Here is a 14,165-nt window from a genome sequence, read left to right as displayed (position 1 = left end):
TTCTCTTTCACTGATATTTTATTTTTGTTGTGACATTGGACTGGGTTGTTAAGTGATGTTAAAGCATAGCCCACTGAGACACATTGGACTATATAATAGACCTGAATTGTGCAGCTACTTTAAGATTTCATGTCAGATAAAGCTAATGATTCAAAACATCCACTACGGCTTTCATCACATCTTGTTGGACTTACAGGAGGGAATATGAGTTTGTATACACCTATGGTTTGAAGAGTTCTGTCCATCAACAGTACAATCAGTGGCTTGTTCACAGCAGCTGGGGAAAAATCATGCCAAGTAGAAAAGACTGAAGAAGGCAGGCGGCTTGTCACGCAGTTAGATGACAGAGAAATGGAACACAAATGCACAAGCAAGCACCTGCCACCCATTCTGGCTTTTGTTGTTTGGCTTGATCAGTGGATTGAGGCTATGGTTTGCCAATTAAACTACATGTCATGAAGCACAAACGAAACAAAAAATTGCACAGCATTAGTGTCATAAGACTGTTGGGTGTGTTTGTCATTCGTAGGCAGCTGAGAAACACTCGTACAGGTACGTTTATAATAATTATAAGTGTAAGTAGAGGGCTTTATCTTCATTGTTTTATTATATAACACACCTGTGCACCGTTTATCAGCATTTCTTTCGAAATATTCAATTGCTACCTGATTTGAAACAGTTTCTTTTTAAATGTGTCTTTTCATTTGTTAGATTTTTGACGAAGGTCACTGGCTACAGAGATGTTGGGAGGAAAAGCTTTCATCTCAGGCTGCACCCTGCTTGTGCTGGTTACTTTATGTGGTCAAACTGCTCACTGCAAAACCGAAGGTAGGTGATCTTAAAGGAAACAATGCCATTTGTATTGCAGGTGTGCTATGAGAAGAGAGTCAAACATATGGAGCTGTACAACTGATCAAAAATACTTTATAGTGAAGGCTGGCAAAAACAAAAGGCAGCATCCAGGTCTAAGAAAATGCAGTCAATGCTTAAGCTTGCATTCTTTCTTATTTCCAACAGGGGGCAACAACACTGTATGCAAAAATAAGTCAGACTCCAAAGAAAGTCTATGCGATAATACTCAATTTACTACCTAAGTAAACTTTTTCCTGACTGTTATAGTCTCTATCACTAGTTTCAGTTAATTTTCAATACAGCATGACGGTCATTTTGTAAATTTGGAATAAAATAGACAAAGCAAGGTATGTTTCAGGGAGTGGCTACCTTGTGACTCACATTAATACCACACATTGTTTACCTGATTGAGTGAGTGCTCTCCGTTTTTTTCATCATACATATTTCAGCATGCAAATTGTTTAGTTGGACGATCTGATGGCACTTCTGGTTAACAAATAACAATATGGCATTAGCCAAATGCCAAATTAGAAGATTCCACATTTTATTCCACAAACCAATGCATGACTACGTCCACTTACAGTCGATTAGCCTTTGCTTTCAAGCTAAAAAAAAATGCATCAGCTATTTTAATTACAGTTTTTTCACACTTGTGTTTTCTTTATTGTCCACAGGTTCAACTCAACTGGAAGACATGAGAATTGTTCTTGTTGGAAAAACTGTATGAGCCAAACTGGAAAGATTTTGTGCAATAAATCAGTTTTGACATGTGGCCTGCTGGTGATCAGACTGGATGTACGGTTCACAGAAGAGAAGTCTGCCATCAAAGAGGGGTCAAAGACAACTTTGGTGAAGAAGCGTCCAAAAACACACTGGTGCTTTTCACCAGGGGGGGTGAGCTCAAGGGGAAGTCCAATGAGACTTTTTTATTCGAGGGACCCGAACTAAAGGAGTGTATCAGTGGTTTTACGGCTGGGTACATTGTGTTTGAAAACACATGCAGAGATAATCGCACTCAGGTGGCTGATATGTTTGAAAATATAGACAAGATGGTGCAGTTGAATGGTTACCAGTACAGTTCAATCGACTGGACTTCTTTCTGCAGATGTGAGCGTCCTTAACAACGGTCAATAAATCCTTGACAGCGGTCTTTCTGTTCTGGATTAACAACATGTCAAGTGTTCTGAATTGACCAATTAGAATCGAGTATTCAATAAACCATGTAATAGAGAGGCGAAGTCCCTCCCCTTCCGGGAGCCTCCATGGGACCCCGGAAGCGGAAAATTATACATTGAATTCAATGGAGAGAGAAAACGTATCTTTTGATCCCGTTTGAATTGTGCCACGAATGACACATATGATGTTTGTCAATTAAAAAGAACATTTTGCAAGTCAAAAAAATTAAAATGTGTCGTAAAACTGTGAAGTAACACATTTTTTTGTGTTAAGCCGCTCAGTGAACTACATGTCTCTGGTCCCGCACAATACGCGTCACCAACACAAAGATGACCGTCACGTTGGCACATTTCACCTCATTCTTTCAGAATGAGAATAAAAGTATAAAACGAGGTGAAAATCACTACAAGTCTGGGCACGTTGAGAGCTGTACATACACGAAAGGGGAGTTAGTCGGTTCTGTAAGAGCCAGCATGCGGGACCGGCTTTACAAGGTTTCGGTGAGTAATATGAGCGCAATGTTTAAGGTTAATGTCAGTCAATAAGGAGGAGAATGAAAAAGAAGATGATGAACCACAGACCCGGCATATAATGACTGCAGTGTGCAGGGCTGTGTTAATTTATGTTACTGTTATCAATAGCATTAGTTGACTGAGAAAACCGTCAAGAAAAAAAGTTTAGCGATGTTACGAGTCGACTAGCATAATATGAACCACGGCTGTGATTGACCACCTGGACAGCCAGTCAGAAGCTAGAATGCCAACCTAGAGAGCCAATCAGAACCTAGAACGGGTGTACTGTATACGGGTGTGTATGCTGTGGATAACATTAGTGTTCACAAGAACAAGGTACACTCCCGTGTTTTGTTTTAGTTGCTCTTCAGATTGAAGCGGCCAGTTTTATATCGACTATATGTGTGATCTCCTTTTTACATCTCGTTGTGTCATTTCAGTTTATTTGCTGTGTGTAGATTCAAGGATTTTGGTTATCTTGTCAATTTGTTTGGTTATCTAGGCACAGCTGTGTGTGACTCCCTCTGGTACACTGGTATGTTTTCCTAATGTAGAGAGCATTGATTAATTCATAAACTACACACTGAGTCTAGACCCTGACCAAATCCTTTTTTGTTGATCAAATGTTTTTCAAAAATGTAATACACATTTAAAAAAATACAATGTACAATCACAACCAATACAACACAAATTACAAAAAATTCAGAAAAAACAAACAACAACAATCAGACAAGAGGACAAAACTATGGAAAAATAAACCCTCCCACCCCCAGATCTGGACCATCCTTGTATTGCTCATTCAATCTATTATAGCATGTTAACAAACATGGTACTTACTTTATTTGTACAGATCTACATGGGAGAGGATGGCGTGATGCAGAGCGCTGTCTGTGGTTGTGCACGGGGGATGTACAAATGCAGCCACGCTGCAGCATTGGCAATATTTGCCATGTGGCAGATCAGCTCCACAGAAGTTGAGTGCCAGTGGAGGAAGCCTGGCACTTCAAAAGTAGTCCAGCCGGTGTCTCAACTCTACCAACAGCAAGAGGAGACATACAACCCACTGGCCAGAGACATCGCCACTGAGGAAGTAGACTTGTTCAGGTCTCCACTGAGGGGCGCAGCGTGGCATGGCATGGCTTTTGTCACCTGAGCCAGAGCTGCAGCCTCAACATCAGGCCATTTTCAACGTGCCGGAGCTGGTGAAGGAGCGTGGGGGTCGGGGGCTTGAGGCAATTCCTGCCTCAATGCGACTGAGCAGAGACCAGCAAGCTGCCATCCAGACAGCCACCTTAGGACAGCGGACAAATCCTCAGTGGCAGTTACACAGGCAGGGCAGGTTGACAGCCAGCAATTTTGGTGCTGTGCTGAGGTCGGGACTTTCATCCACTCCATGCGCGTCCCTCATGAAGAGGGTGCTTGGGGGGTACAATTTAGACGGAGTCATGGCTGTCAACTGGGGAGTTGTAAACGAGGTGTGTTTGGCCAGTGTGTTTGGCCTTTTAAGTGTGACACATATGTAGTGATAAATGCTTCACCTGACCACTGTTCCTAAATAAAAAAAGTTTTCTGCATCGTCAGTCATTTTTTCCAAATAATTACCAATATTTCACAAATTCTTCATGTCAACTTAAGAGCACAGCTGTATGTTGAGTGTCAGCTTTGCTTGGTTCATCTTACTGGGGGGCAGCTACATGGATGTCGGTGCAGTCCACAATCATTTTGCAGTTGAAGGCAGAATGAATTTATTATTGACTCAGAATGAAGCACAACTTCATGTCATACAATACATTGACTTTATTTGTAACTGTGTAAAACAATAAAGCATTTATTAGCAAGCAGGACCTGCAGGAACAGAGAATGGTGATGGATGGAGCTGGGAAGAGAGAAGAATAAAGAACACAGATCAACTTTATTATCGGATATTAAAAATTCAATTTCAAAACAAGTTGCTGCTCCTACAGTTTTCTAGTATGTAAAGATGATTTCACATGACCTATGCAAAATATCACACTCAATACAGGTTTCTCTCTGGGGGGTGCATTGTGCCTTTGATGTATATAAATAATATACCATAACCAAATACTATTACGTACAGTGGAAATCAGGTTGCCAGAGCAGGTCAGTCCAGTGTGCATGTTCCTCAGGGTCTCCGCAGTTACAGGTGAGGTAAAGAAAATAAAAGAGAAAAAGGTCAGTAACAACACTTTAAAGTAACAACACTGAATAATTATCTATTTTAATAATTTTCTCTCAGTAATCACTCAACTACTGTCTTTCCAACCAACAGATTGACTCACCCTCACTGTCATCACAATGACACATGTCCAGAAGAATGTCATGCAAAGCTCCCTGCCTGCCTGCCTTCCTTCGACTCTCCCTGAACTGCTTCCTTAGCACCCGGTGGAGGGCGCAGTAGGCCACTCTTCAAATGTTTCACGAAATACTTACCATGATGACTACTCTTACTGTTTAACATTTTGGTGTACTTCATGTAATAAAATAATAACTTAATGGTAAGGCTACTAAAAATGACAAGGCTAAGTAATGTAATGCTAACTAACGTGCTCGCTACTCGTCGCTACTAGCTAGGTAGCTAACTTGACTATGTTCCATGCACAACATGTATATTACCTATGATATTACCTGATATGTCTGATCCAGCGACTCCTGGTCCTTTCATAAGAGGGGAAGCGATAGAACGAGCAAGTGGTATGATCACTTTTGTGATTACAACATGGTACAAAGCACACAGGCATCTTGTAAAAGTGAATTTATTGGAGCAATCTCTTATATTTATTGGAGGGAATAAATCAGTTATGAAATCTTCTTCTTCGCTTTAATTACGAGTCGCAACCACTTGGAGCATTATCGCCTGTGACATCACATGCGCGACCCAGAATGGGATTTGGGATTTGTAGTCTCTCTAGTCGCGTATTTTTCATAGTCTTATATTTCAACAGTATTACGACAAAATGTGATTTTTTTGACATGGAAATGATTGTTTAAGATTGACAAACATCATATGTGTAGTTCGTGGCACAATTCAAACGGGATCAAAAGATACGTTTTCTCTCTCCATTGAATTCAATGTATAATTTTTCGCTTCCGGGGTCCCATGGACCGGAAGTAGATGGGCGTGACTTCGCCTCTCTATAATAGTTTATACATCACGCAGTTAGATGACAGAGAAATGGAACACAAATGCACAAGCAAGCACCTGTCACCAGTTCTGGCTTTTGTTGTTTGGCCTGATTAGTGGATTGAGGCTATGGTTTGCCAATTAAACTACATGCAGTGACGTGCGGTGAGCTTCATGGCTGGTGAGGCACTGACTCTTTCAGAGTCAGATTTACAAATATTATATTTTGACCTTAATCAAAATATTCGGTTATTTTCAAAAGCTTTTTTAGTCTGATGCTTCGATTCATTTTAAACAGACCGTTCAACAAAAGGATACCCAAAATCTAAATATTGGATTTTTCTTTCTTAGTAAGATCCCATTTTCATTACAATTGTGGTCTTAACTTGACTTGAAGATTAAGTCCATGCTCTCCTTCTGGACAACAATCTCTATTCGTTTTTTGTAAAAGTCCTCCGACCTTATCTTCCTGTAGTTTCAAAAGTCTAGTTTGTTGTTTATGTCTACCGTCTCTGCGTAGAATAACAGTCGCAACAAGAACCTGTGGGCTCACGTGCGCCCCCTTCAGTGCGGCAGAGTTTATGGCTGCCTCTCCTGCTGCTTTTTTCATTGCCGTTATATGATTAGACCAGCGAGCCTAAATATCATATATACGTTAAATAAGTTATTTAGAGACAATGGATGGCGAGGATAAATGTAATAAAGGGATCTACCAACCTTACACTGGTGACATACAGTGAGATGGTAAAAGGCATGCGCTTAGGGCCCGCTTTCCAGCCAGTTTCTGTGGGGTGACACATTCTGAGGTGAGGCAGATCTCATCTGTGCCTCACCTCACCCCACAGTAACTGGCTTGAGCGCGCTCACAAAATAAGTGCCCGCGCTAAATTAGTGCCCGCGCTCCAGCAAGTTACTGTCAGCGTTACGACAGCGGAAGTCCAAAAACGGTTATCGTCACGTGGTCATGCAGATGAGGCTCGTTCCCCGGAAGTTCATGGCGGGCAATGTGAATGCATTCATAACAGGAGATAGAACTACGATTTTTGGTAATTATTAGTGAATAAAGGTTTTGATTTGCAATATTTATACAACAAATCGATATGTGTATGTATTTACATCAATATGTTTTAAAAAATAAAATAGAATTTGCTAATATTAAGTGATAATATTAGGATTAGTGTGAACAACTAGTTTACATATTAGGCTAACAGTGCCTTGGTTAAAGAGCCTGTTGCTGTTTATAGCTTTGAATTCTTTAAAACCAATATTATCTTCTTAAACTTGTATGGTAGTCAGGAGCATCACTTTCTAATGTTTATTGATATATTTAGAGGGAGGGGATCTAAAGGAATGCTTAAAAATTCAGATTAGATTAATTTCTACCATTTTCTTAAATTCATGGTAGTTTCAGTAATCCCATGGTAATTGAGGACACAAGTTATCTAAATGACTGGTTACTGTGTGCTTACGAGAGGCAGAGCTCGTCCCTGCCTCACTTCTCATCGCTACCCGTAGGTGTAGCGGAGCTCGGCAAATTTGCTGATTTTGACTTTAAAAAGCGATTGGAATCATACATTAATCACACTTACATCATAGATCAGTGGAGACATTTATTATTATTACTATTTAGTAGGGGTGCACCGAATGGGAAATTCTTGGCCGAAACCGATACCGAAAATAGGAAACAGTTGGCCGAAAACCGAATGCCGAAAGGCCGAAAATGATTAATAGAAATATATATAATGTATACATTTTTTACCAATTTTGTTCAGCTTCCTGATTATGGAAAAAGACATGATTATGGCAAAACTTAACTTAAATAATAATCACTAGTATGGGTCCATAAAACATTTATTCAGCACTTTTGAATGCATACAGTACATTAATTCCAAGTCAAGTCCATTTTCTTTTCTCTGTAGGATAACTACAACAAAGTGCATTCAGAACAAAGCCAAGGTGCTTTAAAACTGCATAAACATCTAGGCCAGTAGGCCTACAACAAAATAGTGTAAATAAAGACTGTAACAGCAAGGCTTCAACAACAACAAATGCACCTATAAGTGCATGCATACAAATGTGCAAAATGGATAAATCCACATGAATGTAACTATTTACAAATGAAATTAAAATTGAATTTCAAGAATCTAAATAAGGCTATCTGTCCTCATAAGCAAAGTAGTAAACATTGTATAAAGATACATAAAGTGAAAACTGGATACAAAATCCACAATCAATTACAAATTAAATTACAATTTCAAGAATCTGCAAATAAGGTGGTCTGTCCTCATGAGCAATGTAAACAACATTGTATCATTTAGATAACGAAAGTACAATATATTGAACACTGTGCTGCTGTCATTTCCCCCTAATGATAACCTGAGATGGTGAATTATAACTCACAATGAAAATTGTTCAGGAAAGTGGGTATAGAGTAGACATGTAGAACTAGATAAGCTTATGATAAGCCAGCCTTGTCTACTTATTAAGGGAAAGTGGGAGGTTCTTTTTAATGAACAGTAGCTTCTCTGCTTTATCAGCCATAAGTCTGTTCCTCTTCTCATCAAGCACATGAGAGGCAGCGCTGAACAGTCTCTCGCTGTCACTGCTTGTGATTTGATCTTACTCCGCATATTTGTCCGGGTGTTTTGATTTCAAGTGGTGGAGTAATCCCGAAGTGGTGAAAGTATTTGCAGTTACACCCCCTCGAGAAATGTCAGCTGAACACGTTTTACAAATCGCAATCCGCGCCTCTTTCTCTGATATTTTTAAATATCTCCAAGCGGCAGACATGTTGGCTGTGAGCCAGCCGCGAGCATGGTCGCGCGCCGTGCTTGTCGCTGCGTTTTGATTACGTCATCACAACAACACGATAGCTTACCAACGTAACCCTGTTCTCTGACATTCGGTGATATTTTTTCGGTGCTAAAACCCTTTCGGCCGAAAGCCGAAAGAGCCTTTTTAACCATTTTCGGCCGATAATTTTCGGCGGCCGAATATTCGGTGCATCCCAGTGGTGTAGTCTACTTTTTTGTAGTGGGTATACTGTAATAATTGTATTCATCCTGTCTCGAAGCAACACCTCATGAACACCATCACACTTAGTAATGCATAGACTAGTCTTGAGACTGGTTATGTGTTATAAACATGTCAATGTATTATAAGCATTTTTATGTGACTTTTAACTGCCAGAGACATTAACAATAAAAAAATAAAAGAATGAACAATGATGGAAAAAGCCCACTTATCTTCTAGGGTTGAACAATTAATCGACATTTTTATCAAAATCTCAATATGGCCTACTGCAAACACTGTCTCTGACACAGCTCTCACCAAATTTCCAACTAAATCCTGTCCACCCTTCTCCGTGAGCTCCTGGGCTATTTTGTGTGCTCTGGACGTCTCATGTCGTCTAATCTTGTTTCTCAAAGAGGCCAGAGATGTTGATCTGCTTGAATCTGAGGACTGGATCTTAAAGTGCACCCACTCCTCAGACATAGACACTCGTTGTTCTGTGAGGACATCTGTTGATTTTGTAGCGCTGCAAAGAGCACAACCTGGAAATAAACAAAACCATGACTAATTAGCATAATACAAGTTTTTACCAATAATATCTGCAGAAAAGAGCCAAGATTTACTCAAAAGTATTTAATAAACTGCTTACAATATTTACATCATGGCTAACAAATGCATGAAAAGCAGATAAAAGGAGAAAAATCTTCCACTTTTTCAATAGCTAATTATTTGACAACTACTGATAACTAACATATAGTAATATAATGGTGTTTTAAATGCACTTTTAACATGACCATGAATTAACTCTCATTTGCATAGTCATTGACTTTATGAATTTCTGTTGTTTAGATCAGATTTCCTTTGCATGTCTGCTGACATTTACCTAACTTTCTGTCCCTCCACTCTAACCAAGGATGCCTGTTCTTACATTCCAGCTACTGTTACGTTAATGATAACCATGCTAATTCCACTTACCGGGTAAATTTGCGGTAGCGCCGGGCTCGTTCTCTGTCACCTTTAGGACAGCCGCCTGACCTGGCTCTTCTTCTGTAGTGGTAATAGGGGAAAACTTCGGAAAACATTAAAATATTTTCGTCTGTTTTCGTTTCATGTTTGCTTCCTGTTTAGCGCTCCGCGAACTTGAATGATGGAAGGATCAAATTCTGATAACGTTAGAGAAACGTGGGGTTTGTCAGAGCCGAACAAAGTGTGTTGCTGTTGCTTAGCAACAGGCCAAAGGCGACGGAAGCCCCAGACGTCCAAAAGTATTAACACAGAAGGGGGCGAAAGCGTGAAAGCGAAGTCACAAAATGATGTTGTTACGTATCATCGCTCATTTTTAAGAGGGCATACGGAAATCACTGGCATTTTCTAGTGGGTATACGGCGTATACCTGCGTATCACGTAGACTACACCACTGGTGCATCCCTACTATTTAGTTTTTCTTTAGTTGTTTTTCCGCTACATTGGAGTAAGACAGGTGAGGCTCTGCCTCCCCTGCCTCCCCTGACTGCACGTCGCACATGTCATGAAGCAGAAACGAAATTTAAAACAGCACAGCATCAGTGTCATATAACTGTTGGGTGTGTTTGTTATTCTTGGGCTATAAAAGGATCTCTCCACCTGCGAACATACCAGACAGCTGAGAAACATTTGTACAGGTACGTTTATAATAATTGAAAGTGTAAGTAGAGGGCTTTATCTTCATTGTTTGATGATAGAACTGTATACCGCATGCACGTTTATCTTTTCTTTTCTTTTTATTGTTAGATAATCGACGGAGGTAATTGCTACAGAGATGTTGGAAGGAAAAGCTTTTCATCTCAGGCTGCACCATGGTTACTTTATGTGGTCAAACTGCTCACTGCAAAACCGAAGGTAGGTGATCTTAAGGAAACAATGCCATTTGTACAGGTGTGCTATGAGAAGAGAGTAAAACATTTCGAGCTGTAAAACTGACCAAACACTGTATGGTGAAGGTTGTCAAACACGACAACGTGGCATAATCTGGGTCTAGGAGTGGCTACCTTGTGACTCACAGTGTTTACCTGATTGAGTGCTTTCAGATTTTTCATCATACATATTAGGGATGTAACGATACCAAAAACTCACGGTACGATAATATCGCGATAACAAGTCCACGGTACGGTATTTATCGCGATATTGAATAATAAAGGGAAGAACAAAAATTCATAATTTTTTTTTTCAATAAAACATTTTTTTACTCGGAAAATGTTTCTTTATTACATAATAAATCTGATTTTTACAGCCTTTTTGTAGGATAGCAGTAGTTTAAAGTGTCAAAAACAAAGTGACAGTAACAGACTGGAACAAGAAAATCAGTGTTTTTGTACCTACTGGTACTACCAAACAAAGTAAGCATTTTCTTTATGCCACTGCATCTCACAAATAAACAAGGACATTTAATAATCAGACCCTGCAATAAAATAAATCAAGTTTCACTTTAGTTTTTCAAGTAACTCAACTCAAACTCACTAGTCACTCACTCAGCATCATCAGACAGGTTTTAGGAATATGAGAATGTCCACATTTCCAGGTATTTATAAGCTGGGGTGTTTGGGCATTTACAATATCCCCTGCTCTGGAAACAACTCTCTCGCTTGGTATTGATGTTGCTGGGACACCAGTGGTCGCGTTAACCGAATATTTTATTTAACAATGACGGAAAAATCTGAAAGCAGTCTGTCATTTTGACAGATTAGAACAAACTCGGAACAGCGCCAACGTTTCCCCGCAGCGAGGCTCTGGTGTTATGCCGTGTTATGCATGCCCTCCAAAAGGAAATGATATAGTTCCCAAACCGTAATTTGCCGTACAGATCAATACATGTCTGGGAGGTTTTGCTTCACGCTGTGCGCGTCCCGCGAGGTGCATGCACACACGGCATAACACCGCCCCCCCCACCCCCCGTTGACAGTTCATGAGCATGCTCTATCGTGAACTGTTCAGACCCGACGGGTAATAAGGTATTATGACGGATATTTTACGATGCTGTCTGTCAAAATGACGGACAGCGAAAAAGTCTAACGCCAGGCTTATTGACATGGCGAGATATAAATATATGGTTGGTACTTGTCAATGTCTCTAGGTGTGTAAATGTAGCCCTGTAAATACGATGTCCTTTTGTGTTATCTGTTGTTTTATTTTCATGTTGTAACCTACTTGCTGCCATGTTGGACAGGTCTCTCTTGAAAAAGAGATCGATGATCTCAATGGGACCACCTGGTTAAAAAAAGGTTTAAAAAAATTTAAAAAAAGTTTAATTTTTTTTTTTTTAAATCGCGGTAAATTTTGTAAGTCTCACGACGGTATTGGGAAGTTTATTTACCGCGATATTCGGTATATCGTTACATCCCTATATTTCAGCATGTGATTTTATTGAGTTGGACGGTCTGATGGCACTTCTGGTTTACAAATAACAATATGGCAATAGCCAAAGGCCAAATTAGAAGATTCCACATTTTATTCAACAAACCATTGCATGACTACGTCCCCTCACAGTCGATTATTCTTTGCTTTCAGGCTAAAAAATGCCTCAGCTACTTTGCATTACTGTTTTTCACACTTGTGTTTTCTTTGTTGTCCACAGGTTCAACTCTACTGGAAGACCTGAGGATTGTTCTTGTTGGAAAAACTGGATCTGGAAAAAGTGCTTCTGGAAACACCATCCTGGGAAATCCAAATGCCTTTAAAACGGATATGTCTCCTGAGTCTGTTACTAACAACCTTCACAAAGAAGAGTCTAATTATGGTGAGAGGAAAATCGTTGTGATCGACAGTCCCGGACTTTTTGATACTAACAAAACACAAGAAATTGTAAAAGGAAAAATTGAGGAGTGTATTAAGCAGTCAGTTCCTGGACCCCATGCTTTTCTGTTAGTGATCAGTCTGAAGGCTCGATTCACTGATGAGGAGAAAGCAGCTGTGAAGTGGATCCAGGATAATTTTGGTTCGGATTCTTCCATGTATACCATCGTTCTGTTTACACACGCTGACTTGCTCGAGGATAAATCAGTGGACCAATATGTCTCGGAGAGCATACATCTAAAAAGACTGATAGACCAGTGTGGAGGAAGGTATCATTCACTCATGAATAACAAGGAAGGAAACAGAATCCAGGTTGAAAGTCTTCTAGAGAAGATAGACAAAATGGTGGAGTTTAATGGAGGACACTACACCAGCGAGATGTACAAGCAAGCCCAGGAGAAACTTGATGAGGAGAAAAGGAAAGGAGACGAAGAGAGGATAGCTTGGTGTAAAAAGCTTGGTATTCTTTCCCTGATAGCTATCACAGCAGGAGCGCTGTTACCTGCAGGATTTCTCCAGTATGGGGCTGGTACATTAGGTGCATCAGTTGGATATGCAGCCTATAATTGCACTAGATAGGTTTATGTAGCTCTGGAGAGCCTGTAATAAATACAAATATGGGAAAAGCTGAAAAGAAAAACTGTTGTCTGCATGCTCAGTGGCTAAATGACCCCAAAAAGCTCTGCTTGGTTTTGTTATGTAATGTGTACACACACACACACACACACACACACACACACACACACACACACACACACACACACACACACACATATACATATCCTTGGAGGTGAATGCACAAAAGAAAAACAATATGGGGGCAGAAGAGGCAATAAGGGCTAAGCTTGAAACACGGACAGTAATTGCTTTTACTAAGCTTTAAACTAAATCTTAAATTGAAATGGATGTTTCATATGTAATTGTGTGGGAATAAATCATTCTTCAATAAAGTCTGAAAGTACTTCCCCGGGAAGACTCATTAAACCAAATAACAAACTATAATACTAATACTTATGTATTTTAGACATACGTATGATTGATAGTTGATTGAAGTTTTTAAAATGTCATCATATGCTTCTGGTAGCTTATATTTAAGATATTTCGGTTTTGATGGGGGAAATTAACAATGAAAAAATGTGATTGGTGTTCTCTCTAGAGTTCTTCACTTTTAAACAACCAGATCTCATTATATGGTAGGTTACCCATGCGTTTATTAGTAAATATAGCTTAAATGTTATTCTCTTGTTGTGGCAAAACCTTCCAAAACCACCAAATGTAATGTACATGTACTCAAGTAGTGGGATACTTCTACATTAAATTAGTTATTGTGTTTACTTTAATAACTCTCAGAGGGGAATATTATGCTGCAATACATTTATCTGCCGAAACAATGCGCAATATAAAGTAGCTCTTTTTTAGTAGCTTTAAAAACATTTTTTTGCTCTGATATGTTTTCAATATTGATAAAAACATAATAATATAATATTTTATAACAATATAATACCACAAAAGCTGCTTTGCTGCATAATTAAGATCCTCCTTAAATACATTTAGCCAATTATAATACTGCACTTTTACTTAAATATCATTTTTAAACCAGGACTTTACCTGTAATGGTGTATTTTTAGGCTATGGTATTTGTA

At 39.4% G+C, this 14,165-nt stretch overlaps 1 protein-coding gene across 3 annotated transcripts; it reads left to right on the top strand.

Annotated features, from left to right (window-relative positions):
* Positions 1–713: 713 nt before the first annotated feature.
* LOC307029759 (GTPase IMAP family member 9-like) lies at positions 714–13,401 on the top strand. 3 transcript variants are annotated; one of them, XM_079665842.1, is made up of 4 exons: positions 5,740–5,863; positions 10,307–10,355; positions 10,465–10,572; positions 12,305–13,398. In XM_079665842.1, exons 3-4 carry the CDS (start codon positions 10,530–10,532, stop codon positions 13,099–13,101), a joined length of 840 nt encoding a protein of 279 aa, XP_079521968.1. In that variant the 5' UTR covers positions 5,740–5,863; positions 10,307–10,355; positions 10,465–10,529; the 3' UTR covers positions 13,102–13,398. The 3 variants fall into 3 exon arrangements, with proteins under 3 accessions (XP_079521966.1, XP_079521968.1, XP_079521967.1); XM_079665841.1 differs by lacking the exon at positions 5,740–5,863 and having other exon boundaries at positions 9,571–10,355; XM_079665840.1 differs by lacking the exons at positions 5,740–5,863; positions 10,307–10,355; positions 10,465–10,572 and adding an exon at positions 714–828 and having other exon boundaries at positions 12,305–13,401.
* Positions 13,402–14,165: the final 764 nt, after the last annotated feature.

This window comes from Notothenia rossii, assembly GCF_949606895.1.
Source record: "Notothenia rossii genome assembly, chromosome: 1".
NCBI lineage: Eukaryota > Metazoa > Chordata > Actinopteri > Perciformes > Nototheniidae > Notothenia > Notothenia rossii.
Note: the sequence above shows the minus strand (reverse complement) of the source record. Positions and strands in the feature narration are given on the sequence as shown.